Below are 26,298 nucleotides of genomic sequence, written 5' to 3' on the forward strand. Positions count from 1 at the left end.
AAAGCCAGAAGTAGCTGCTACGTGTGTAGAGGTGGATTTACACGGGAAGATTCCACAGCCAATTGTTGGGAAGGAAGCGTTCCTTCCTGACAGCTGCTCGTTCAGTGAAGGAAACCGCGTAATTCCATGCAGCGATCTCCTTCGCAGTATGAGGACCAGACAGAACCATGGTTACACCACACGATCTGCTGCCTAGAAACTATGATCTGTGGTGCCTGCATGACCAACGGGATCACCCGATGAACAAGCGTTTCGGCAGGACATTTACACGGGCAGATTGTCCGATAATCTGGACAATTATTGGCTTGTGTAAATGCAGCTTTACGCTCACCGGTAATCCGGTTTCCTGGTAGTCTCCATGATAGCACATATTTCCCACCCTAAATCCATATCCATAAATGCATATCTAAATCCCTTCATCCCTGGTTTTCTGTTTTAAAATGACACTGTTGGTGGAGGGAAGGGGTGGGTTTTTCAGCATGTGCCGTCATGGAGTGAAATGAGCATTATGTAGCGCCTAATTTGCCAGTTGGATTTAGTTTAGTGACAAGCTAACATTATTGGAAAAGCAAGAGTGCCATTCTAGAGGATGAAAGTGCGGGTGCTTGGTGACTACTTTTACATTGCAGTCATATAAGTGTATGTACATGAGTATAGAGTTGTTGCGATACCATGTGATAAAAAGAAAAAAAAAAGCATTTAAAAAAAAATGGCGAATCGCGCAGGTTTTTTTTTGTTTTTTTCCCTGTTCCGGCGTTCACCGCATAGATTTTTTTTAAATATTTTAATAGTTTGGACTTTTCAGGCATGGCGATATGTAATATGTTTATTTATTGTTTATATATTTTATATGTAAAATTGAGAAAGAGGGTGATTTATACTTAGAACATTAGATGTGTGTTTTTTTTTTTTTTTTTTTTTTTTTTTTTTTTACTTCACTATTACTATACTTTACTATTTCCCCCCCTTAGTGGCTAGAACCTGGGATCTTTTAGTCCCTTGTCTATTCACCCTAATAGAGCTCTATTAGGGTAAATAGGACCTCACACTCTCCCTGCTGCCCTGTGCTCTGTGCACACAGCAGCAGGGAGCTTACCATGGCAGCCATGGCTTCAGTAGCGTCCTGGCTGCTATGGTAACCGACAGGAGCCCCAGGATTACACTGCTGGGGCTCCATTCAGAAGCAGCCACTACAACCAATGAGAAGAGGAGGGGAGCGGACCCTGTGGCCAATGCCACCAATGATTTTAATACTAGGGGGGTTGGGTGGGGGGGGGGGGGCGCACTGCGCCACCAATGATGATTAACCTTTAAAGGGTTTCTACCACCAGATTTTGAGATTTTTCGCTGACTGACACTAGCGATCTGCTAGTGTCTGCTGTACCTAACCATGTTAATGTATCACCTTTGTCTGCTGCTGTCAAGCTTAAAAACATACTTTTATTGATATGCAAATGAGTCTCTAGGTGCTATGGGGGCGTCTTTTCAGCACCTAGAGGCTCCGTCTACTCACTATTTCTGCCGCCCACTGCCTCCCTCCAGCCCGCCCCGCTCCTCTTGATTGACAGCCAACCTCACTCGATCTCGAATTCCAGCACCTGCGCCGTGCGCTTCTGTATTCGGCGCAGGCGCAGTGACTGTCGGACTGCAGTGAAGATGCCAACGCAGGGAGCCGTCCGACGGTCACTGCGCCTGCGCCGAATACAGAAGCGCACGGCGCAGGTGCTGGAATTCGAGATCGAGCGAGGTTGGCTGTCAATCAAGAGGAGCGCGGTGGGCGGCAGAAATGGGTGGTAGACGGAGCCTCTAGGTGCTGAAAAGACACCCCCTTAGCACCTAGAGGCTCATTTGCATATCAATAAAAGTATGTTTTTAAGCTTAACGGCAGCAGACAAAGGTGATACAAGAGCACTGTTAGGTACAGCAGATCGCTAGTGTCAGTCAGCGAAAAATCTCAAAATCTGGTGGTAGAAACCCTTTAATACAGGAGGCGGCAGCAGATCAGCGGCAGTTAACCCCTCAGGTGCCGCACCGAACGGGTTAACTGCTGCTGATCAGAGCTCCCTGTCAGAGGCAGGGTGCCGGCTATGTGATTCTGCTGCCGTCACCTGCCTCCTGTATTAAAAGTTAAAGATGACCTTTCATGGGTTCGGACTTTAAGTTAGCAGACTACATAGAGCGGTGCCCAGGGATCTCCCTGCACTTACTATTATTCCTGGGTACCGCTGTGGCCCAGTTCCCGTCTCCTGCTCCATATGCTAATTACTACTATCGGAGCAATGGGGAGGAGACATCAGCTTCTCTCCTGGGCGTTCCTTTTCCCTGGCTGTGACGTTCTGCGCTGCGATTGGACAGCGCTACAGCACTAGTAAGTGCAGGGAGATCCCTGGGCGCCGCTCTGTGTAGCCTGCTACTTAACAAAGTCCGGACCCATGAAAGGTCATCCTATCATTGGTGGCGCAGTGCGCCCGCCCCTCTCTTTATTGGCAGTGCGGCACAGGGGGAGGGAGAGACCGCTTCCTTCTCCCCTGTGCTGCTGAGGGAACATGAGCGCGCTGACAGCAGCGCGCTCATGTTCTGTGATACTAGACTGCGCAGTCCAGTATCGAAAAAATGGAAATCCCGGTATCCTCTCGATACCAGGACAAAAGTATAAAATTTTGATTCCCGCAACAACCCTAATTATATGTTAGTGTGTGGATCTAGGTCTTGACATGTATTAAGATAATTTATGCATTTAGATTGGGGCATATTGTGAAAAAGGATTTCCAAAAACTCCCATGATTTTTCTGTTTTGCAGAGTGGCACAATGTTTGGTGTGGTGGTTGTCGGGATTGGTATCGCAGGATCTGTGAGGATCAGAGACCTCCTTAACCCTCTGCCATCCAGCCCTTCGGAAAGTCTGAAACTTCAAGGCTTTGTGTCTCGGTCAGTTGCTGGATCGTTGCTTGTGCAGGCAATATGATCTTTTGGCTTATTGAATGCACTCAGACCTCTATTCTTCATCTCTGCAGGAGGGATCTTGGCGAGTGTAATGGTGTAAGGCAGATCAGCCTGCAGGAGGCGCTTCAGAGTAACGAGATTGATGCGGCTTTCATTTGTACAGACAATCGGAACCACGAGCAGAGCGTCAGGTAATGATTTCATGCTCTAGAGCTCCCTTGACAGCGAATCATTCTCCAGATATATGGGCGGGTAGGCTAAAGTGGCCATGCATCATAAGATCCGGCCAACAGCGACCAGCCATAGCTTCTCTTAGAAGCTGTGGCAGTTACAGGGAAAGAGCTGCAGCAGAAAGGACACACACCCTGAGATCACAACATAACCCTTTAAAGGGTTCGATGGAAAAAATTGGCAAAATAAAATTTCCACATATTTGGAATCACCGCTCCCATAACAATCTACTTATTCGCCACAAAAAAAAGGAATAAAAAGCAAATCAAAAACTGTTATATACCTCAAAATAATATCAATGAAAACTACAAGTCATCTCACAAAAATTAAGTCCTCACACAGCTCCGTAGAAAGAAAAAGAAAAACTAAAGGTACTTTCACACTAGCGTTTTTCTTCTCCGGCATAGAGTTCCGTCACAGGGGCTTTATACCGGAAAATAACTGATCAGGCATATCCCCATGCATTCTGAATGGAGAGTAATCCGTTCAGGATGTCTTCCGTTCAGTCGTTTTGACTGATCAGGCAAAAGATAAAACCGCAGCATGCTACGGTTTTATCTCCGGCGAAAAAAACTGAAGACTTGCCTGAATGCCGGATCATTTTTCCCCATTGGAATGTATTAGTGCCGGATCCGTTCTTCCGGCCTGCGCATGCACAGACCGGAAGAAATGTGGGAAAAAAAATACAAGACGGATCCGTCTGTCCGCATAACAAGCGGAGAGACGGATCCGTTCTTGCAATGCATTTGTGAGACGGATCTGCATCCGGATCCGTCTCACAAATGCTTTCAGTCACATCCAAATCGGCGGATCCGACAGGCAGTTCCGACGACTGAACTGCCCGCCGGATAACACTGCCGCAAGTGTGAAAGTAGCCTAATGGATCTTGGGATATGGCATTGCAAAAATATTTTTTTCTTTAAAAAAAATAGAGTTTAATCGTGCAAATGATGTGAAACGTATTCGGTATCTGTTATCGTACTGACCAAGAGAGTAAATTTATTGGGTTATTTATGCCAAAATACGAACACCACAAAATTTCTAACCAGAAAACTGCTGGTTTTTCCCATCTTCCTCCCAGAAAGAGTTAATAAAAATGAATCGGTCAGTTTTATGTACCCCAAAATGGCACCATTAAAAACTTGTCCAGCAAACTACAAGCCCTCATATGGCTACATAGATGAAAAATAAAAAAAGTTATAACGCTTGGAAGGCGATGATGAAAAAAATCGCTTGGTCTTTAAGGCCCAAAACAGTCTGGTCACTAAAGGGTTAAGTGTCAAATTAATGTTTTGCTACATCTGTAGGTGGTATAAAGTGTCTGATGCCAAATTAGACTGTTTAGTCTAAATTTACACTGTCTACATTTTACACAGGATTAATACATCTGCTCCATTGCTTTTTTCACATCCAAACCCCCAAAAAGTATGTACAGATCTAGGCCTGATCTGAGCTGGTGAATATAAGTACCTGTATTTTTTTGCCTTATAAAACGCACCCCCCCCCCCCCCCCCTTAAAGTGGGGGGAAATGTCAGCGCGTCTTATGGAGCGAGTACTTATGAGCACTTTCATTATGGAAGCAATCATTAGTACAGGAGCCCAGGGAGCGGTGATTTGTGCAGCTCTTTTTTTCAGGCGTTTTGCCAGCATCTTTTCTATTGGGGACAAACGGCATGAAGATGGCGCCAGTGGTAAGACACTGGGGAGCACTTATCTTTTGTCATAAATTAGGCCTATCCTCCGGCAGTCCATGCGCCTAGGCTGAAATCTATGGCAGCTCAGAGCAGCTGATTTCACCAGAAAACCGGCATAAGGGAGCATAAATTCGGTGGGCCCACTGTCCCCGCCCTCGTCACTTTCCTAGAAACACCACTTGTGCCTAGATTTAGGCGCAGTGTCGTTAAAAAAAATCGCAAACATGAAGTTTTTTTACTTTTTTGCACCAGAAAACTGGTGTGGGGGGGGGGGGGAAATGGTAAATACCTCCCACTGTGTGCAGAAAAAAACTCCACAAATCTGCAGGTGGCTGAAAAAAAACACCCTCGACTATTCAGATGTTTTTTGTTTTTTTTCTACTAGTAAAAAATACGCTCCTGCCAAATGAATGTGAGTAAGAACCCTAAGGCTTATTTCACGTGAGCGATATGGAATCGGGGTCTGTTCAGGGAAAAAGTCATGGTTTTGCGCACAAGTTTAATCCGTTTTTCCGTGCAGATGCGATCCTTTCTGATGCATTTTCATACTCGTGAAGAAGAACACTCGACATCTAGTGACCTCCGTGAGAAGCGCATTGTAGCCAGGTGGCTTCTGTGTTTCACGCAGCCCCATTCATTTTTGCAACGAAAATCCACAATACAGAACATGGTGTGATTTTTTTTTTTTTTTTTTTTTTTTTTTTTTCCTGCACACAGATGAATGGGTCAGGATTCAGTCCGGATGGATGTTTGTTCACAACACGCTTCGCATCTGGAAGAAAAACTTGCTCGTGTGAAAGGGGCCTAATAGGCCAGCAAAGTATCTCTGAAGAATAGGCCTGTTATGGGTTATTATTATCTATTATCACTGTGGCTGCTAATCTGTCTCATGATGACTCTATTATACATGGTGAAGAAATAGAATTATTACTTGCTGATAATTGCTTCATTCTTTTTCCTTTATTTTCTGGAGGAGTTTCCTGGAGGCTGGTAAGCATGTTCTTATAGAGTATCCGATGGCCCTGTCTGAGCAGACCGCACAGGACATGTGGCAGTTGGCCGAGCAGAAAGGTAACGTTTTAGAGCGTCTACTTTATTATTATAATAATTAGTATTATATTGTTTTTATGAGATCCATCGTGCTCGCTAATCACACGTCTTACTCCTAGACGGCTGCCATTTGGAGCCATAGTGACGGCTGATATGTCCACATTGGTGCTTCCGCAGGGTTTGTGACCATGCTTTCCTAGACTCCTGAATTACACCGAAGCATTGTGCTTTAGTGGACATATTGGTTGTCACCTGCCTTTTACAGAGACCTTACTTAAAGAGGACCTTTCACCGATCCTGACATTGTGAACTAAGTATCATGACATATACAGCGGCGCCCGGGGATCTCACTGCACTTACTATTATCCCTGGGCGTCACTCCGTTCTCCCGCTATGTCCTCCGGTATGTTCGGGGACTTGGTTATAGTAGGCGGAGTCTGCCCTTGTTCTCCTGAGCGTCTTCTTCTCCCAGGCTGTGAGCTCTGCGATGCGATTGGCCAGCGCTACAGCCTAGGAGAAGGAGACGCCCAGCAGAACAAGGGCAGACTCCGCCTACTATAACCAAGTCCCCGAACATACCGGAGGACATAGCGGGAGAACGGAGCGGCGCCCAGGGATAATAGTAAGTGCAGTGAGATCCCTGGGTACCGCTGTATATGTCATGATACTTAGTTCACAATGTCAGGATCGGTGAAAGGTCCTCTCTTTAATAGATGATAGACGATGACACCTTTTAAAGGGGTTCTCCGGGCTTTTTAATATTAAAGACCTATCCTCAGATTAGGTCAATATCAGATCGCCAGGGGTCCGACACCCAACACCCCAGCCCATAAGCTGTATGAAGAAGCTGCGCGTGTGCGGTCTCCTGTCTCTCTTCCTGCTCACTGCTGCTATCTCTATTGCAAACCGGAAGAGACGGCACTTGCGCACAGCTCACACCTTCCCTTTATTCAGCTGATTGGCGGGGGTACCACTTAGAACCAAACCAGAGTTCGGTGTGAAAGTTTTTTTTTTTTTTACAGTAGATATTAATTTCCAAAGTTATTACACTAAGTCTCGCGAGACTTTGCGAAGTAATAACTCGTGCTCATCGGAGCCAATACATTCTAATACTGTACGGAGCGCCCACTCCGTACAGTATTAAAACAAAGCTTTTTGCGGATCGACTTGAGATGAAGCATCCGAAGTCGATTCGCTCATCCCTTTTGATGACTTATCCTCAGGATAAGTCATCAATATTAAGACTGGAAGACCTCTTTAACATAGTGTTTCCATAAATGAATGATCACTAGGGATCTGACTACTGGGACCCCCAGCTATAACAAAAACAGGGGTCCACGAGTCCCTTGCATTAATATAGAGCAGTGGTGTGCCCCACTCCATTCACTTCTATAATACTACTGGAAATAGCCCAGTGCTATACTTAGCACACCACCACTCTATTTATACAGGTGAGTTGGGGGCCTCCCTTCTTACGATGGCGGCCCCAGCTTTTGGACCCCCCCTAGTAATCATAAATTTTATTTTAGTGAGAAAATCTTGTCCTATTAATTGTGTTTCTCAATACCATTAGTCATGAGATGCATATCTAGTCCTTTTTCGTAACTCCTTTCATTGTTTTTGGTATTGATATGTATAATTTAAAGGGCATTCCAAAGTTTCATTACTTTTCCTATATAGTCTCTAATTTCCAGGAGTGCAGTACTGATGACCTATCCTCAGGAAAGGCCATGAATATCAGATTGTGAGGGTCTGACTCCCAGCACCCCTGCCGATCTGCTGTGCCTCCTCACTGCACTACTAGCACAGCGCCATACATTGTATAGTGGTTGTGCTTGGTATTGCAGCCCAGACCCATTCATTATAATAGGGCTGAGCTGCATCTGTGCCAGTGTCGTGGTGCAGATTATAACCACTCGCACTGCCCACTGCTTGGGAAAACTGGGGAGGAGGACGGGGGACCCCAAAAAGTCATGAAATGTTGTGCAAGTGAGGCATGCGCTGAACTTTGGGACTTTTTTACACCAGTTTTCTGCTTATAGGGGTTAATAAATGTCCCCCTTAGAATACTGAAAATGTATGGTCACAAATCAATCTGTCTTGCTTGCACATAATGTGTATGAATCCACCCACACTACATGATTGACGGCTGAATCTGCTGACAATCTAATATGTTTAAGAGGGGGGTCGACTCTCCCCGACCGCAGGGTAATGTCGGGGGGGAAGAAGAGTCAGGCAGGCCCGATCCCTCTGTTCTCAATGGAGATAAGCCACCGCCTTTCTAATTCTCAGCTGAATGTGCATGTCTATGGGGACGGCAGAAGAGCTGTCAGCCGAACGGTCGTGCTGCTGTAGCCACCTTAACAGGGTCTGGCTGATACGTAGTATGGGTGAGGGGGATAACTGGGTAATTTGCCTTCCGTTTACTGCACTGCAGGTAAAGTCTTACATGTGGAACACATTGAGCTTCTTACAGAAGAATTCAAGCAGCTGAAAAAGGAAGTAGATGGCAAGGAACTGGTGGATGGAGTCCTGCATTTCACTGGTAAGTAAAGCCTCGTCCAAAGTTCTGTGTCAGTTTGACATCTGTGGAAAAAAAGCGTTCGTGTTTCATCCGTGAAGGATGCATGGTTAGTCCGTGTCTCTGCCCCTCTGTGTGTCATCCGTGATCCACGGATGCTGAAAATGTATTTCCAAGGCATCTCCTATAAGCCTTCAATGAAAAAGGGACGCAACACGTATACCATCTGCGTTGTGTCCGTGAATTTGGCGGACCCATAGACTTCGGGTTTGGTCCACATCACGGACCATAGTAGTGCATGTCTGACCCACCGTCGTTAAAAAAAAAAAAAAATACTGATGTGTAAACGGACACATTCAAATCAATAGGGACGTGTGCAGTCCGCCGAAAAATTCGGACTGCACACGTCAGTGCAAAACGGAAATGTGGACAAGGCCTAAGGCTTGACATTGCCTATTTGGGCGTGACAATTGGCACTGTTCATACTGAACTTCCTGGTTCATGAGTGGCATTCACATATATTTTAGTTATGTAAGCAGAGCAGTACGTAAGAGAGTAGATGTAGATATTTCAGAAAGACTATACTGTCCAAGTGCAGAGGGTGCGGCAGTTGCAGAGACATCAAATTCTCTAGGTGTAATGGTAACGCCCCTGTTGCTCCTAGAGGCTTATTTGCATATAGGAAAACATCATTGTTCTCAGCTATGCGGGCACATATGTACATTGGACCAACACAGATGCCTTCAGTTGCCAAGTGCACATGCAACAGGTCATCCAGTTTCATAGGTACTAGTGTTAGTCGAGCACCGGGATGCTCGGGTGCTCTACCGAGCATAATGGAAGTGAATGGGAGAACCCGAGCATTAAACCAGGCACCTCCTGCTCTGAAGAGGGGAGGGTGTCTGGTTCTTAGGAAAAGGTCAGAAATTGAAGGAAACGCCACTGAAATGGTTCTGGAACAGCATGGGGAGGATGTCTGGATGCATCTTGGACTCCCAGGTCGCTGCTGGGAACGATGTTGTCCGAGTGGTACGCCACTTTTACAGACTGACAATAATACGCACAAAACCGAAGATAAAATCGATTTTAGAGGAAAAATTGTTAGGAAACATTCTTTCCTGTATATTTACTTGTATATAAAGTGCAAGTGCTGCCAAAAATTACAAGGAAGAGGCACTCCGATACAACCTGTATATCACATAAAGGAGGGCCTCATTCACATTGTGGTACAATTGTTCAGGTAGTTGGACTCCTACACTCATAAAGCCTATGCACTAAGTGAAAGGGCTGCCAAAAATTACAAGGAACCGACACTCCAATACACCCTTTGTTACACATAAAGGAGGGCATCATACACATCCTTGAAAAATTATGATTGATGGCCTGCTGGTGACCCTCTAAAACATTAGGGGTGAGGGTCTGCTGCAGAGCTGACCCTCTAAAACAGTGTTTCCCAACCAGTGTGCCTCCAGTTGTTGCAAAACTACACCTCCCAGCATTCCCGCATAGCCAAAGGCTGTCCGGGGATGCTGGGAGTTGTAGTTTTGCAACAGCTGGAGGCACACTGGTTGGGAAACACTGCTCTAAAACATTATGGCTGAGGGCCTGCTGGTGACCCTCAAAAACATTATGGGTGAGGGCCCGCTGCGGAGCTGACCCTCTAAAACATTAGGAGCGAAGGGCAGCCTAATAAGAATGTTGATTAGATGGAGGAGGATGAGAAATGGAAGATTGAACCATATACCCTTTTTAGTGGTGGAAGGGGTGCATGGGAATACAGTGTATTCAATACACCATAAAAGCCAAATTTAGAGTGCCTTTATGTTCAGCCGCTTTCCTCTGGTGGAGTAGAGAAGTCAGGGGCAATCCAGGCCTTGTTCATTTTTATAAGAGTCAACCGGTCAGCATTTTCAGTTGACGGGCGGATGCGCTTATCAGTTATTATGCCCCCAGCAGCATTAAATACATGCTTTGACAAAATGCTGGCGGCAGGGCAGGCCAGCACCTCCAAGGCATAGAGCGCCAGTTCGTGCCACGTGTCCAGCTTGGACACCCAAAAATTGTAAGGCAAAGAGGGATCACTGAGGACGCTGCCACGGTCTGCTACGTACTCCACCATCTTCCAAAATTTTTCCCTCCTTGTGACACTAGGCCGCGCATCAGGGTGAGGGTGCTGGCGGGGTGTCGTAAAACTGTCCCAGGCCTTGGAGAGTGTTTCCTTGCCTCTGTTGGAACTGCTGTGTGTTCCCCTCGTCTCCCCTCCTCGATTGGCCAATGAACTACGTACTCTGCAGCCAGCGTTGTCAGCTGGAGATTTTTGGAGCAATTTTTCCACAAGGACCTTCTGGTATTGCACCATTTTGCTCGTCCTCTCCACCACAGGAATGAGACACGAGAAGAAGTTCTCTTTGTAGTGGGGTTCGAGAAGAGTGATCGGTGTTGGCCAAAATGCATACAAAGCGAGGGTCATGGGAAAGGCAGCCCAACATAAAGTCAGCCGTGTGTGCCAGAGTCCCAACAGACAAGACTTTGATGTCCTCATCAGGAGGATGACTCTGAATCTCCTCATCCTCTTCCTCGTCTTCTACCCATCCACGCTGAACAGATAACAGATGGAATAAAACTTCCATGGGTGCTACACTCTGTAGCGGAGGCAACCGTCTCCTGCTCCTCCTCGTCCAATTCGCGCTGAGAAGACGAACTGAGGGTGGTCTGGCTATCGCCCTGTGTACTGTCTTCCCCCATTTCCGCCTCTTCCACATGCAAAGCGTCCGCCTTAATTGTGAGCAGCGAGAGTTTGAGTAGACACAGAAGTGGGATGGTTACGCTGATAATGGCGTTATCGCCGCTCACCTTCTGTGTTGATTCCTCAAAGTTTCTTAAAACCTTAGAGGTCAGACATCCATGCCCACTTGTCGCTTGTGAAGAGCGGAAGCTGACTGGAAAGGCGACGACCATGTTGCAGCTGGTATTCCACTACTGCCCTCTGCTGCTCACAAAGACTGGCCAACATGTGGAATGTGGAGTTCCAGCGCCTGCTCACGTCGCACAACAGTCGGTGAGCTGGCAATTGCAAGCGCTGCTGCAGCGTTGCCAGACCGGCGGAAGCTGTAGATGACTTTCGGAAATGGGCACACACGCGGCGCACCTTCACCAGTAGCTCAGGCAAATTGTGGTAGGTTTTGAGAAACCGCTGAATCACTAGGTTGAACACGTGGGCTAGGCATGGTATGTGTATGAGCTTGCCGAGCTCCAAAGCTGCCACCAAGTTATGGCCATTATCAGACACAACCATGCCTGGTTGTAGGTTGAGTGGCGAGAGCCACAACTCAGTCTGGTCCCTTATCCCCTGCCACAGCTCTGCGGCGGTGTGCTGATTGTCACCTAAACAGATCAGTTTAAGCACGGCCTGTTGCCACTTCCCCACTGCAGTGCTACACTGCTTCCAGCTACTGACTGATGTCTGACTGGTGCTGCAAGATGATAATTCAGAGGTGGAAGTGGAAGCGGAGGAGGAGAAGGGGGGGTTTCAGCCACTAACGTAGGTGGCGGCGGAAATCCTGATGGAAGTAGGGCCCGCAATCCTTGGCGTCTGTAGCACCTGTGCCATCCCAGGGTACGACTCGCTCCCGGCCTCCACAACGCTCACCCAGTGTGCCGTCAGGGAAATGTAGCGTCCCTGGCCAAAAGCACTTGTCCATGTGTCAGTCGTTAGGTGGACCTTCCCATTAACTGCGTTGGTCAGGGCATGGGCGATGTTACAGGACACATGTTGGTGTAAGGCTGGGACTGCACACCGTGAAAAATATTGGCGGAAAGCCTCAGTGTCCACAAGCCTAAATGGCAACATTTCCAGGGCCAGCAATTTGGAAAGGTGCGCATTTAGTGCTATGGTCTGTGGGTGGGTGGCTGGGTATTTGCGCTTTCATTCAAACAATGGCCTGGGGTATGGACATCTGTACGCTGTGCTGGGACACAGAAGTGGATGTGCTAGCTGATGGTGCTTGCGAAGGTCCAGGTGCATAGCGGGGGGCATATGGGCCTGCGTCTTGGACAGGGGATTGGCCAGCACGTAACTGGGCAGAGGAGGCAGTGCTGTGACCCGCAGGCACTGGTTGTGGACCCAGGCGTTCAGCCCACCTATTAGGCTGCTTTAAAGCCATGTGGCGGATGATGCTGGTGGTGGTGGTGAGGTTGCTAGTGTTCACGCCCCAGCTCATTTTGGTACGGCACAGGTTGCAAATGACAATTCTTTTATCGTCCGCACTTTCCTCAAAAAGCTCCAGACGGCGGAACACCTACCCCTTGGCAAGGGAGATTGCCGCAAGGGTGTGGTCCGGGGAACAATTGCGGGCCTGTTTGGTGTGGCCCGCCTTCTCCCTTTTGCCACCCCACTGCCTCTTCTAGCCTGTTGCCGTGCCGCGGATCCCTCCCCCTCTGTGTTGCTGTCCTCGCTCGGCTTGCCACCTTCCCAGGTTGGGTCAATAACTTCATCGTCCAGCATCTCCTCTTCCACTTCCTCACTCTGGTCATCCTCCTGACTTGTTGACCTAACAACATCCTCAGTTATTGACAACTGTGTCTCATCCTAATCATGAACCTCTTGAGACACTAATTGCGGTTGACTTATTGGCAACTGTATATCATCGTCCACCTTGTGAAACACTAATTGTCGTTCCCCACTGTCATCTTCTTCTGACTGTGGATGCTCCAGAATTTGGGAATCAGGGCACAAGATCTCCTCATGTCCCTCTTCAAGCGGGCTTGGCGAGAGATCCAAATTAAGGAATGGCGATGAAAACGGCTCCTCAGAGTATCCGAGTGTGGGATCACTTGATTGCAAAGACTCTCCATGGTGGGTGGAAGGAGTATCAGGGTGAGGATTCTGTTGACCAGACTCTTGGCTACTGAGACTGGACTTTGTGGTGCTTAACTGACTGGAAGCATTATCTGCTGCAATCCACCTGGTCGCACTGGTCTGACTTCGAGAGTGGTGTCCTGTGCCCCCCTGAAAACTGGGACATGAAGCTAGGTATCGTGGATGAGTGTGTTTCTTGTGCTCTGGCAGCAGATACAGTTTCACCGTGCCCAGGGCCACGGCCTCTGCGTGCACTATCAGCAGCACGGCCACTTCCCCGTCCCTTGCTGCTCGCCTTGCGCATATTAAATGGTATACAGTATATGCTTGCAAGTATGTCACATGTACAGTAGTGCAGGTTTTGTAAGTGTATGTGCAAATAAAGTACACTGTCAGATATTTTTAGGCTGCACACACGTTACACAGGAGATGTAGCGCAGGTAATGTCGCTGTCACCAGCGGCTAATAAAAATTTACCCTGAATTAATGTCACTGATATTTAGGATGCACAAACGTTATACAGGACATGTAGCGCAGGTAATGTAACTGTCCGCAGCGGACACCGTCTACGGAAAATATACACTGGATGTCAGATATTTTTAGGCTGCGCACACGTTACACAGGAGATGTAGCGCAGATAATGTCGCTGTCTGCAGCGTCCAAACAATTGCAAGCTATTTAGCGCAGGTTGTGCTGCAAATATATATTGCTGCCAGATACAACTACCGTATAGTCCTTAAAAGGACTTTTGGGTCTCTAACAAGTTTTAGCAATTTAGTGCAGGTTGCACTAAAAATATATATTGCTGCCACCAGGGCTGGTGTCAGCACCCTGCAAATGCTGGGGCCCACTGCTCCTGAGGGGGCCCACTGAGCTGCTATGAGCACTTCCATCAATACAGATAGAAGCACTCATTGCTGTAATTTCACTTACCCAGTACCCCTCTGGTGGGCCCTCTGAGTCACATGAGGCCGGCTGCTGCACAGCTTCAGACATGCCCCTCTTGACTCCGTTCAGCAGAGCAGCAGGTTACCTTACCAGCTTCAGAAACGCAGAGTGAGTGTGCACTGTGACTGTCTCTTCTCTGTGGGACAGGTGGGGGGGCGCGCGTCTCTTTGAGCTGCTGCTGGATGCTGCTTCATGCTATTTAGTTGTTTTACTGCTTTATTAAGCAGTTTTCCTCCATGACACCTGCCCCCCCCATATCCTTTCCTATCTCATCCTCATCCCCTTCTGTCTCATTTCCTCCCTCATATATCCAGAGCTCCTGTTCCACCCTCCTATCTCCTGTTGCTGCCCTGCACAGACCTCCTGCCACTACTTCTTGTATGAATCCCACTCAGAGCCCCTTCCACCTACTTGCTGTGTTCACCCCTCCTGTCCATCCAGGGCCCCAGGCCCCTGTCTCACTCCTCTGCCTCCTCATTATGGTGGTGTCTGAACCGCATTTACCAGAAGGACCACAGGGTCATGTGACTGTGCCCCCTTATACTCTGCATTGTGCCCTCTTACCACACCCTGTGCAGTGCCCCTAGTCATTCCCTGTACTGTGCCCTGTTATACCCTTTTATCCAGTCTTGGTATATCGGTGTTATCCTGTCACTGTACAGAGGTGTTATCCGGTCAATGTATGGCGGTGGTATCCAATAACTGGATGGCCATAACTGTATCCCTTTCCCTGCCCACGCCACCTTTTTTAGACCTGGCATGAGCTGGAAAAAGATGCAGATTGCAGTGCTAAGGACCTTTGCGCCACATCTGTGTCATAAATACGCCTAACATAGAAGTATTTCTATATAATAAATGACCACCTAATTGTATTAACATTCGGGGGTAGGGCTAATATCTTTATATTATATAGATGCTAGCGTATTATACTGTGCCCTGTATTTCGCAGTAGATAAATGAACCTTGGGAAACACAGTCCTCATCCCTGACCCCCAGGACCACGTAGCGCTCTGTCAGTACATGGCGGCCCCTCTCCGCCACGCTGCTCCGCTGTGTACTGGTGCGTATTCTGACACTAGGGCTGGTTTCACATCCTATTTTTGCCATCCATTTAATGCATACCAAAAATGTATGCGTTAACAGATGCCTCAGACTGATGCCGTACAGTGGCGTCCGTTCACCATACAGTTCCATTCAAAAAAAAAATATATACTTGTGCATTATTTTTTTTTTTTTTTACTGGACTCTGCAGGATACAAAAACGTGGAGTGCTGTACATTTGTATACATCAAACCGATAGGAAAAACGTGATGTGAACCCACTAGGGTAGCGGGGGGTGTACTAAAATTTTCTGTGAGCCCAGTCAGTTCTAGCTACATGACTGCACAGCTCCTCCTCTCCTCCAGGTGCCCGGCCCAGCATTTACGTCATGACGTGTGTCTCACTGTGCTCCTTCTCTCCTCAGGCCCGCTGCAGCAGTGAGACACGCGTCATGACGTCAATGCTGGGCAAGAGAGGTGACAGGTCCTCTTTAAAGGGCGAAGTACCATAGTACCTGCCTCCAAAAGAGCCTATGGTAGCGCTATACACCACCCATCTGTGCCGGCGACATCGCCGGGCTCATTGCTAGGTGGAAGCCTCTGCCTAGCTTAGTGAGGAGAAGCCTGATATGTCGCCGGTTCATAACAAACGGGGGCTTACACCTGATATGTCGCCGGTTCATAACAAACGGGGGCTTACACTGTGTGATTCAGCCTGGCAAAGGGGAGCAAGAAAAGCTCTAATGCTCCTCTCATACCTACTACGTGAATACAGAAGGTTATGTACAGGTTCAGCCCCTATGATGAGACAACCCCTTTAATGGTGGCACAACCCCCTTTAAGCCATACATGCAGCAGGTCCTAACAGGAAGCCTGTAAAAATCCAGTAGCACACAATGGCCGAAGTGCCTTTATTTGTCGGTTTCACGCAACAAAGAATTTATTTTCCTGTTTTTCTAATACAAGATCTGGTAAATTACATGGTGCAAAAAATACAGCTTGCCTTGCAAAAAACAAGCCCTCATACAGCTGTATGAACAGAAAAATAAAAAGTTATAGGTCTTGGAACGCAGTGAGGGAAAAACCGAATTGAAAATTGGCCTGATCCTGAAGGAGTTGAGAAATCGGAGCTCTTATGAAGCAAATACAGTATGGCTACATGTCAGCAAAACCCTTCCCAGGATGTAATTCTGATCACTGCCACAAGGTGGTGACGCATAGACACGTATAGGATAAAGATCTTGTGATACAACATTCCGATATTGTGCTTTAAAAAGCTGATCTTCTCACCACCCATATCACGAGAAGTCCAGTCAAGAGATGAAGGACACATCTGTATAAAATTGCACGTTGCCTAGATGTAGGAAAGTCGTGATAGGTCCTGGGTCTTACTACTTAGATGGAATTACTATCAGTACTTTCTGGTACATAAGTAAAGGGATTTAACAGTAAGACTGATTGCTATAATTGCTTTCACTCTGCTTAGGTGGACCCGTAGATGAGCAGAAATCTGGGTTCCCGTCCTTTAGTGGTATTGCCCGGTTAACGTGGCTGGTAGATCTGTTTGGAAATCTGACTGTTACCTCGGCCAGGAAAGAAGAGAATGAAAAGGAGAAGTCCAGCAAGCTGACTGCACATTTCACTACTGCGGAGAACAGGTCAGTGTGCGGTTATTACAAGGCGTCACTGACGACCATGATGGGATGGGTGCCGCTCTTTAAAAGTCTCTAAATATTTCTTTATTGAGCTCAGTACCTGTTGTTGATGTTGTTGTGTTTTTTTTTTTTTGTTTTTTTTTGTTTTTTTTTTCCTTTTTACCGAAATCCTCTTTAGAGTGCATTCACACGACCATGCTATGTTTTACAGTCCGCAAATTGCAGATCCACAAAACACGGATACCGGACCTGGGCGTTCCGCAAAATCCCCGGCACTCTATAAAAAATGCCTATTCTTGTCCGCAATTGCAGACAAGAATAGGACATGCTCTATATTTTTGGGGGGCCGCGGAACGGAACTGCAGATGTGGACAGCACACGGTGTGCTGTCTGCATCTTTTGAAGCCCCATTGAAATGAATAGGTCTGCACCCATTCTGCAAAATTGCAGAACAGATGCGGTCATGTGAATACACATATGTTACAGGAATGAATTCCCGCTAGTACAGTCGATTGCTGATGTGTTTGGCAATCCTATTTGCACAATGCAGCTAGAATCGTCAGTTTCTAGAGTACACTGGAGCAGATTCACTAATCCTATCTAATCAGACAGTCTAAAGATGCACGAGATGGCAGATGCTGGATGATAAATTTAGATACTCTGGGGAGATTCATCAAACTGGTGTACAGTAGAACTGGCTTAGTTGCCCATAGCAACCAATCAGATTCCACCTTTCACAGCTCCCCCTCTGGTTCAAGAAGAAAAATGTACATTATCTGGGGAATTAGCAGAACACTTACATGGTGACCTCTTTCATCTTCCCAGCTGCAGTTCCGGCAATTTCTCTTCTGCCGTCCAGGATGGCCAAACCACTGATGCATACTGTGGATCTGGTAGTCAAAAAAACGCCTCCTGCTGACCTCTGATTGGCCAATCCAAGAGAAAGGCTGGACAGTGTGCACAAGATAGTCTGAGAAGTGGTGTGGCCATGTTGGATGACAGAACAAGAGATCGGAAATCGGTGGATCTGCAGCTAAAAAGTTGAAAAGAGGGGCACCATGTAAGGCTACTTTCACACTCTCGTTTGGTGCGGATCAGTCATGGATTTGCACAGACAGATCCGTTCAGATAATACAACCGTCTGCCTCCATCCGTTCAGAACGGATCCGTATGTATTATCTTTAACATAGCCAAGACGGATCCGTCTTGAACACCATTGAAAGTCAATGGAGGACTGATCCGTTTTCTTTTGTGCCAGATTGTGTCATAGAAAACGGATCTGTCCCCATTGACTTACATTGTGTGTCGGAACGGATCCGTTTGGCTCAGTTTTGGCAGCGTTTTGGTGTCCGCCCCTAAAGCGGAATGGAGACGGAACGGAGGAAAACTGAGGCATTCTGGGCGGATCCTTTTCCATTCAGAATGCATTAAGGGCAAAACTGATCCGTTTTGGACCACTTGTGAGAGCGCTGAACGGATCTCACAAATGGAAACCAAAAGTGAAAGTAGCCTAAGTGTTCTGTTCATTCCGCATTTAATGTATTTTATTTTTTTCTTGAACCAGAGGGTTGCTTTATCTGTACACCACCTATTGGTTGGTTCACTTGACATCAAAATTAATCTTAAGCTATATCCTTTCCTGCTAAGCCACACCTTATCAAGCGGTGTGCTAAAAGTGTATAAAATCAATTTTTTCACATTTTGTTATGTTGCCGCCTTGTGCTAAAATAAAAAAAGTTAACATTTTCTCTGTCAATCTGCACTCAATACCTTATAATAAAGTGAAAAAAATTCTGCTAATTTAAAAGGAAAAACTAAAATCTTGCATTGACATAAGTATTCAGACCATTTACTCAGTACTTTTGGCAACAATTACAGTCTCCAGTCTTTTTTGGTCTGATACCACAAGGTTTGCACATCGGGATTTGGAGATTTTCTGCCATTGTTCTCTGCAGATCCTCTCAAATTCTGTCAGTTTGGATGGGGACCATCGATGGACAGCCATTTTCGATTAGGTTCAAGTCGGGGCTCTGTCTGGGCCACTTAAGGACATTCAGATAATTTTCTATAAGCCGCTCCTTAGCTTGTGCTTGGGGTCACTGTCTTGTTGGGAGGTGATCCTTTGGACCAGTCTGAGGTTCAGAGCACTCTGTATCAGGTTTTCTTTAAGAATATCTCTGTACAACTTTGATCCATTCAGCTTTTCCTCAACTCTGACCAGTCTCCCTGTCCAAGCCACTGAAAAAACACCCCCCAGCATGATGCTGCCACCACCATACTTGAAGGGATGGCATTGGGCAGATGATGAGCAGGCTGGTTTCCTCCAAACATAAGGGTCCTCTACATGGGCTGATAATCGCACAGATTATCACTAACGAGTAACGCTCGTTAGCAATGATCGGTGTTGTAAATCTACCGCTGATGAACAATTGAAACGCTCGTTTATCGGGTAATCCGATCGTTTGTGCGCATGCGAAAGTGATGATTTACCAGCAGCTCCTCCCCATACTCTGGAGGAGATCACTGTATGTAAATGCAGATGTCTCCTCCGATAGCGATCAGCGGATTGTCGGGAAGGAACACTTCCTTCCGAACAATCTGCTGTAATATTGTCCCTTGTAAAGGGACCTATAGAATTGAAGCCAAAAAGCAAAAATGTTGGTTTCATCAGACCAGAGAATATTGTTTCTCAGAGTCTTTTAATTGCTTTTATGCAGGAGAGGCTTTTTTTCTGGCCACTATGCTATAAAGCCCAGGTTAATGGAGTGCTGCCTGCAGTGATGCTTGACCTTCTGGAAGATTCTCACATCTGCACATAGGATGTTTGAGCTCACCTCTTACCAAGCCCCTTTTGCCCTAATTACTTAGTTTGGAGGGGTGGCCAGCTCTAGGAAGAGGTTATTCCGAACTTTTTCTATTTAAGAGTTTTGCAGGCCAAAATTTCAGAGCAGCAGAAGTTTTTTGTAGCCTTCTGCAGATCTATTCCTCCACACAATCTTGTCTCTGGGCTCTACAGGCAGTTCTTTCTTCCTTAGGGCTTGGTTTTTGCTCTGATATGCATTGTCAGCTGTGAGACCATCATATAGACAAGTGGTGAAGTATTGGAAAAAGCAGCTCTCACCTGTTTCCTGCTGTGCAGAGCACGGACAGCAGCCCCTGGGGTTGACTGTTCAAACAATAGTCCAAAAACACACTTGGAAGTCCAGCTCTAATCAAAAGCAGGGGAACTTTATTTCAGCGGTTTAAAAACTTTCTGTTACAGGAAATGAAGTATTGTTACGCGTTTCACACCACCTCTTTTAGAATAGGGGTGGTCTGAAACGCGTAACAATACTTCATTTCCTGTAACAGAAAGTTTTTAAACCGCTGAAATAAAGTTCCCCTGCTTTTGATTAGAGCTGGACTTCCAAGTGTGTTTTTGGATTATATAGACAAGGGACTGAATACTTGTGTCCAGGGAAATTTGCAAACATTTCTAAAATTCTGGTTTCACATTGTCATTATGGTGTATTGAGTACAGATTTATTTTAGCACAAGGTGGCAACATAACAAAATGTGAAAAAAAGTGAAAGGGTCGGAAGACTTTCTGAATGCACTGTACCTGATCCCCCACCACTGGGTTCCGGCTATTTTTTTATCCCGCACCGCCTCTGCAGACCACCAGTCTCCCTGCATCAATATTCAGTCTAATGTGGATCATGTGGCCTCTGCAATTGACGACTGGACGCAGTGATGACGTGTACCCCATGTGTCTTGTCACTGGGTTCAGCGATGCATGGGGCACGCATTACCACAGCGGCCAGTGTCAAACTGGATGTTGACGCAGGGAGACTGGCAATCTGCAGAGGCGACAAGTGAGTGATGGGGCCAGAACCTAGCCACGGGGATCAGATAAGAAGGATTCACTCCTCTGGTCCTGCCACACTGGGAGTCTGCCAGAAAGACCCCAGGGGGTAAACAACCTCTTAGAAATAATACTATTTTCCCCTTCGCGTATGAGAGCACCCCTGGAGAGATCGCCTCATCAGGACAGGAAACGGGAACCAGAATCTCTTTAAAAGAGTGTCCACCCCCTCTATCCCCAGCTGTTTCCTGTCCTAAGGGACAGGTGGAATTGGAATTGCTATTTTGAAAGAACCGGGGGCTCCGGCTTTTTCAAGTATTAGGAGGGTTACCCCTGGCGGCGTAAGCCTCCTCAGTGCTCCAGAGTAAAAAAAATATCAAGGAGACAATTGCTCCTAACCTGAATAATTTAGGAGCCAAATGAAATTTTTAGATGCCAAATTTAAAATACATATAATATAGCTGGGATGCTTAGGAGCATGGGGTTTTTTAAGCTACATCCCACGCTGCCCCTGCCTGTGCCCACTCCATAAAGCCTGGCACAGCACTTTAGCTCAGGGTCTCCTGTACTGACAGGTTATGCAGAGATTTAAGAATAAGATTTTTTTTACACACTGGCCCAGATTTACTAATCCTGTAGATGGTGTAAATTTAGACTAGCGGCCCAGACCTGCACCAGATCTATCACAGGGGTCAGGCTGGAGGAGGCAATAAATTGCTCTGCATATATATTTGTTTGTTCCACCATCAAGTTTAATTAGGTCATCAGTAAAGAATAATTTGAAAAAATTAATTTCACTGAAACCTGTGGTATCTACATTGATGCCTGGAGTGGCTGTAAATTCAGGCACCTGGGGAACATAGTTATCTGTGGGGATCCATGAAGAGTCACTTGTACGGGGCTGCGACTGCGCACTACCCCTAGGACGCCTACAAGGGGGTTCATCATTAGATGAAACTAAAAATGTCACTTCATCTCCACTGTTGGAGTCGGTGTCCTCAAAAAGCATGGCATATGCCTCTTCAGCAGAGAAAAGCCGTTTAGTAATTTTAAACTGTAAAGCCTGCCATTTAAGGCAGTATTTAAGGCTACTTTCACACTTGCGTTCGGGGCTCCGCTTGTGAGTTCCGTTTGAAGGCTCTCACAAGCGGCCCCGAACAGATCCGTACTGCCCCAATGCATTCTGAGTGGATGCGGATCCGCTCAGAATGCATCAGTCTGGCACCGTTTGGCCTCCGTTCCGCTCAGCAGGCGGACACCCGAACGCAGCTTGCAGCGTTTTCGTGTCCGCCTGGCCGTGCGGAGCCAAACGGATCAGTCCAGACTTACAATGCAACTCAATGATGATGGATCCGTTTGACGTTGACACAATATGGTGCAATTGCAAACTGATCCGTCCCCCATTGACTTTCAATGTAAAGTCAGGAGTCCCTATTAATATACCATCAGATCAGAGTTTTCTCCAATCCGATGGTATATTTTAACTTGAAGCGTCCCCATCACCATGGGAACGCCTCTGTTAGAATATACCATCGGATTTGAGTTAGATCGTGAAACTCAGATCCGACAGTATATTCTAACACAGGGGCGTTCCCATGGTGATGGGGACGCTTCGTTAGAATATACTAAAAGAACTGTGTACATGACTGCCCTCTGCTGCCTGGCAGGTGCTGCCAGGGAGCAGGGGGCAGACCCCCCCCTCCCTCCCCTGTATTTAACTCATTGGTGGCCAGTGCGGCCCCCCTCCCTCCCCTGTATTTAACTCATTGGTGGCCAGTGCGGCCGGCCCCCCCTCCCCCCCTTCCTAATTAAAATGACCGACCCCCATCATTGGTGGCAGCGGAGAGTTCCGATCGGAGTCCCAGTTTAATCGCTGGGACTCCGATCGGTAACCATGGCAACCAGGACGCTACTGCATTCCTGGCTGCCATGGTTACTTAGCAATTTTAGAAGCATTATACTGCGGCGCATTGCTTATAGCACAGACCTTTCACTTACCAGTAGGAGGAGCGCCCGGCCGGTCACAGACATCGCAGCGCAGGTAAGTATAATGCTTCTAAAATTGCTAAGTAACCATGGCAGCCAGGAATGCAGTAGCGTCCTGGTTGCCGGCCGCACTGGCCACCAATGAGTTAAATACAGGGGAGGGAGGGGGGGCTGCACTGACCACCAATGAGTTAAATACAGGGGAGGGAGGGGGGGCTGCACTGACCACCAATGAGTTAAATACAGGGGAGGGAGGGGGGGTCTGCCCCCTGCTGCCTGGCAGAACCTGCCAGGCAGCAGGGGGCAGTCATGTACACAGTTCTTTTAGTATATTCTAACTTGAAGCGTCCCATCACCATGGGAACGCCTCTGTGTTAGAATATACTGTCGGGTCTGAGTTTTCACGAAGTTATGCAGACGGATCCGTTCTGAACGGATGCAAGCGTTTGCATTATAGGAGCGGATCCGTCTGTACAGACACCAGACGGATCCGCTCCGAACGCAAGTGTGAAAGTAGCCTAAGCCTTCCATTGCCGCCATTTCCGTTGCTAGCAATATAGAAAGGACTGGCACTCACCCGTAGTAGCTTTTTTGAATGCTGAATTTATTGGTCACATATCATAAGTGACGCGTTTCGGCACTGAGTGTGCCATCATCAGACTGTACATGCATATTAACAAGACATTCCTTTAAATAGACCGCCAAAATACAAAGGAACTGATGTCCTTGAAGAAACCCCGTCCCCCAAGTGAAACAATAGAAAACAATTGCATAGATACATGCATAAAGAGATGCGCGTAGAACTAATAGGTAGACAATATAAATCGGCTGGATAAAGTCCATGTATTCATTGTAATATTGTGTTTCAACTCCGCTAAAAGAGAAGCATATAGAGCAATGTTCGGAACTTGATTCATAGGAAACCACATACATTGTAATCACGGTTGAGGCCTCTTGGTTCCATCGTTTGGATCCAATAAGCCTCCCTTTTCAATAACATTTTATTTCCCGGCGAGGTAGTGAGACACCTTCAGTAATCTGGAAACGTAATTGTTTCTGCTGGTGAAAATGGTATAGGGGCTAATAAATTTCCCTTTCTTATAGTAGACTTGTGTTTCCCCAGTCGTCTCCATGACACCAAGTCCTGAGATTGACTTCCTTCTGATTGGACAGGAAAAACACAGAGAGGTTAAAACCCCCACCCCCTCCTCACATCACCAGTGTTTTTCCTGTCCCATCAGGATAGGAAGCAGGAGAGGTGCACGGAGCTCGTTTGGGCTCACCTGGAGTTATTTTTTCATCTGCAGGCCGAGGTCGGATCTGCAGTGCAGCTCTCCCTCCTCCGTTCGGTTAGGCCTGGGCTCCGGCGCATAGGTAGTGCCCCTGCGAAGATTCCCTCTGCGGCGGTCCCGGAGGGCTTGATGCAGAGGGAAGGAGGAACACGGCGGATCGGCACTGTGATGTGTCCCTTCCGGCCGGCAGGCGAATGACGTCAGACGCCGGGGGCGGAGCTAAGCGCGCTGACGTCATCAACATGCGCCACAGGTCCTGCAGCCTGAGAAGCACATGGAGACGCTATAAAAACGCTCAGGACCTGTGTAACGGCGCCCTGCATAGCGCGGCTCTCACATTTGGTGAAGCATCTCTGAAGCGGTCGGGAGTCAGGATGAGCACCCCCCTCACGCCGGGCTCCGGAACCGAGCCTGCATCAAACCCTGGGACAGTGAGTAACCTGTTCTCAGGTACATGCTTTGTATGGTGGGTTCAGTCTGCTCATCCTTTCCTCCCTTACCATTTCAGGGAGAAAAGGATTCGGCTTCTGCAGCTAAAAAAACTAGAAAATGTGGTATTTGCTGCAAAAGATTGTCTAACACTGGATCCAAGACCCTGTGTAAAGAATGTACCGCCAATGTCATCAAGGCCGAGTCTTCTAGTTTAATTGAAGACATTAGAAAAGTGGTAAAAGAAGAGGTTCAGCTAGCCTTAACTACCAGAGAACCTACTCCCCCCAAAGTTCCCCCCACTCAGGACTCCCGTAGTGTTAAATCACTTTTCCTGGATTCCGACTCTGAGGGGCTGGCGGTCTCAGACTCCGAATCTGTCCAAAAACACCCGGTATCTTCAGATGAAGAGGGTGAATATAAGCGCTTCCTGTTCAATCCTGAAGATATTGATGAACTTATCAGGGCCATAAGGGCCACCATTCAGATGGAGATGCCTAAAGCTCCTAAGTCTACACAGCAAGAAATTTTTGGGGGTCTAGGTGAAAGGAAGAAGGCTGTTTTTCCAGTCCCTGATAGTGTCCAAAAATTAATTCGGTCAGAATGGGAAAAACCGGATAAAGGATCCTTTATCCCAAGGGGAATTAAGAGGCGCTACCCCTTTAGCCAAGAGGACTGTACGGATTGGGAGACCATTCCAAAAGTAGACGCGCCAGTGGCCAAGGTAGCAAAACATACGGCCCTACCGTTTGAAGACTCGGCACAGTTGAAAGATCCTCTAGACAGGAAAGCGGAGAGTCTCTTGCGAAAGACCTGGGAGACTACGGCGGCCCTTCTCAAACCAGGCGTTGCCTCTACATGTGTGGCCAGAACACTAAACCTTTGGCTAGACCAGCTGGAGATACATCTGGTCAATAAGACACCACGGGATCAAATTCTAGAGAGCTTGCCTCGATTAAAGATGGCAACCTCCTTTCTAGCAGACGCAGCAGCTGAATCAGTTAAACTATCCGCCCGTACAGCTGTTCTCTCAAATACAGCGAGAAGGGCACTATGGCTTAAAGCGTGGTCAGGAGATATCACATCTAAAAATAAATTAATCGCACTCCCCTTCCACGGTCAGTACGTTTTCGGAGAAGATTTAGGTAAAATCCTAGACAACGCGGCAAATAAAAAAAGGGGTTTTCCAGAGGAAAGATATAAACAAAAAAGGCAGCCCTTTCGTGACCGCTTTTTTTTTTTTTTTTTTTTTTTTTTTTTTTCAGCCCGAGAATAAAAAAGATAAAGGGAAGACTGGGAGGTGGAGCTATGCGAAGGGAGGCAGGGGGAGAAGTTTCCTCTTCAACCCAAATCGGGCTGAAGCCTCCTCATCCAACAGCAAACAATGACGCCATACCAGTGGGGGGAAGACTCGGCTCCTTTCTAAGATCTTGGGAGCACGTAACAAACAGCCGGTGGATTTTACAAGAGGGTTACCTGATAGATCTTCTCTCTTCCCCTCCACAGAAATATGTGATCACTACCCTTCCCCCATCTCAAACTACGACCTTAAAAAACGACATAAAAAACCTATTAACCTTGGCCGCCATAGAGCCCGTCCCAAAAAATCTGACAGGACTGGGATTCTATTCCCGCCTCTTCATTATAAAGAAACCAAACGGGAAAATCCGGGGTAATTATAAATCTGAAACATCTAAACAAATACGTAAGATATCAAAAATTCAAAATGGAGACCCTGAAGTCAGCAGTGAAGCTCTTAAAAAAGGATGCAGTGATGGCCACAATAGATTTAAGCGACGCCTATTA

The 26,298-nt window shown here is 47.0% G+C and overlaps 1 protein-coding gene across 3 annotated transcripts in view; it reads left to right on the forward strand.

Annotated features, from left to right (window-relative positions):
- Window positions 1-26,298, forward strand: part of BLVRA (biliverdin reductase A) — a 47,590-nt gene that overhangs the window by 8,493 nt on the left and 12,799 nt on the right. For 2 of the 3 annotated variants that reach the window (XM_040432788.1, XM_040432789.1), the window contains exons 2-6: window positions 2,801-2,928; window positions 3,015-3,134; window positions 5,843-5,940; window positions 8,357-8,464; window positions 16,773-16,944. In XM_040432788.1, coding sequence (XP_040288722.1) covers window positions 2,810-2,928; window positions 3,015-3,134; window positions 5,843-5,940; window positions 8,357-8,464; window positions 16,773-16,944 — 617 coding nt within the window. In that variant the 5' untranslated portion in view covers window positions 2,801-2,809. The remainder of the gene's footprint in view (window positions 1-2,800; window positions 2,929-3,014; window positions 3,135-5,842; window positions 5,941-8,356; window positions 8,465-16,772; window positions 16,945-26,298) is intronic. The other variant, XM_040432787.1, reaches the window with a different exon arrangement.

Source organism: Bufo bufo, chromosome 5 (genome assembly GCF_905171765.1).
Source record: "Bufo bufo chromosome 5, aBufBuf1.1, whole genome shotgun sequence".
Taxonomy (NCBI): Eukaryota; Metazoa; Chordata; class Amphibia; order Anura; family Bufonidae; genus Bufo; species Bufo bufo.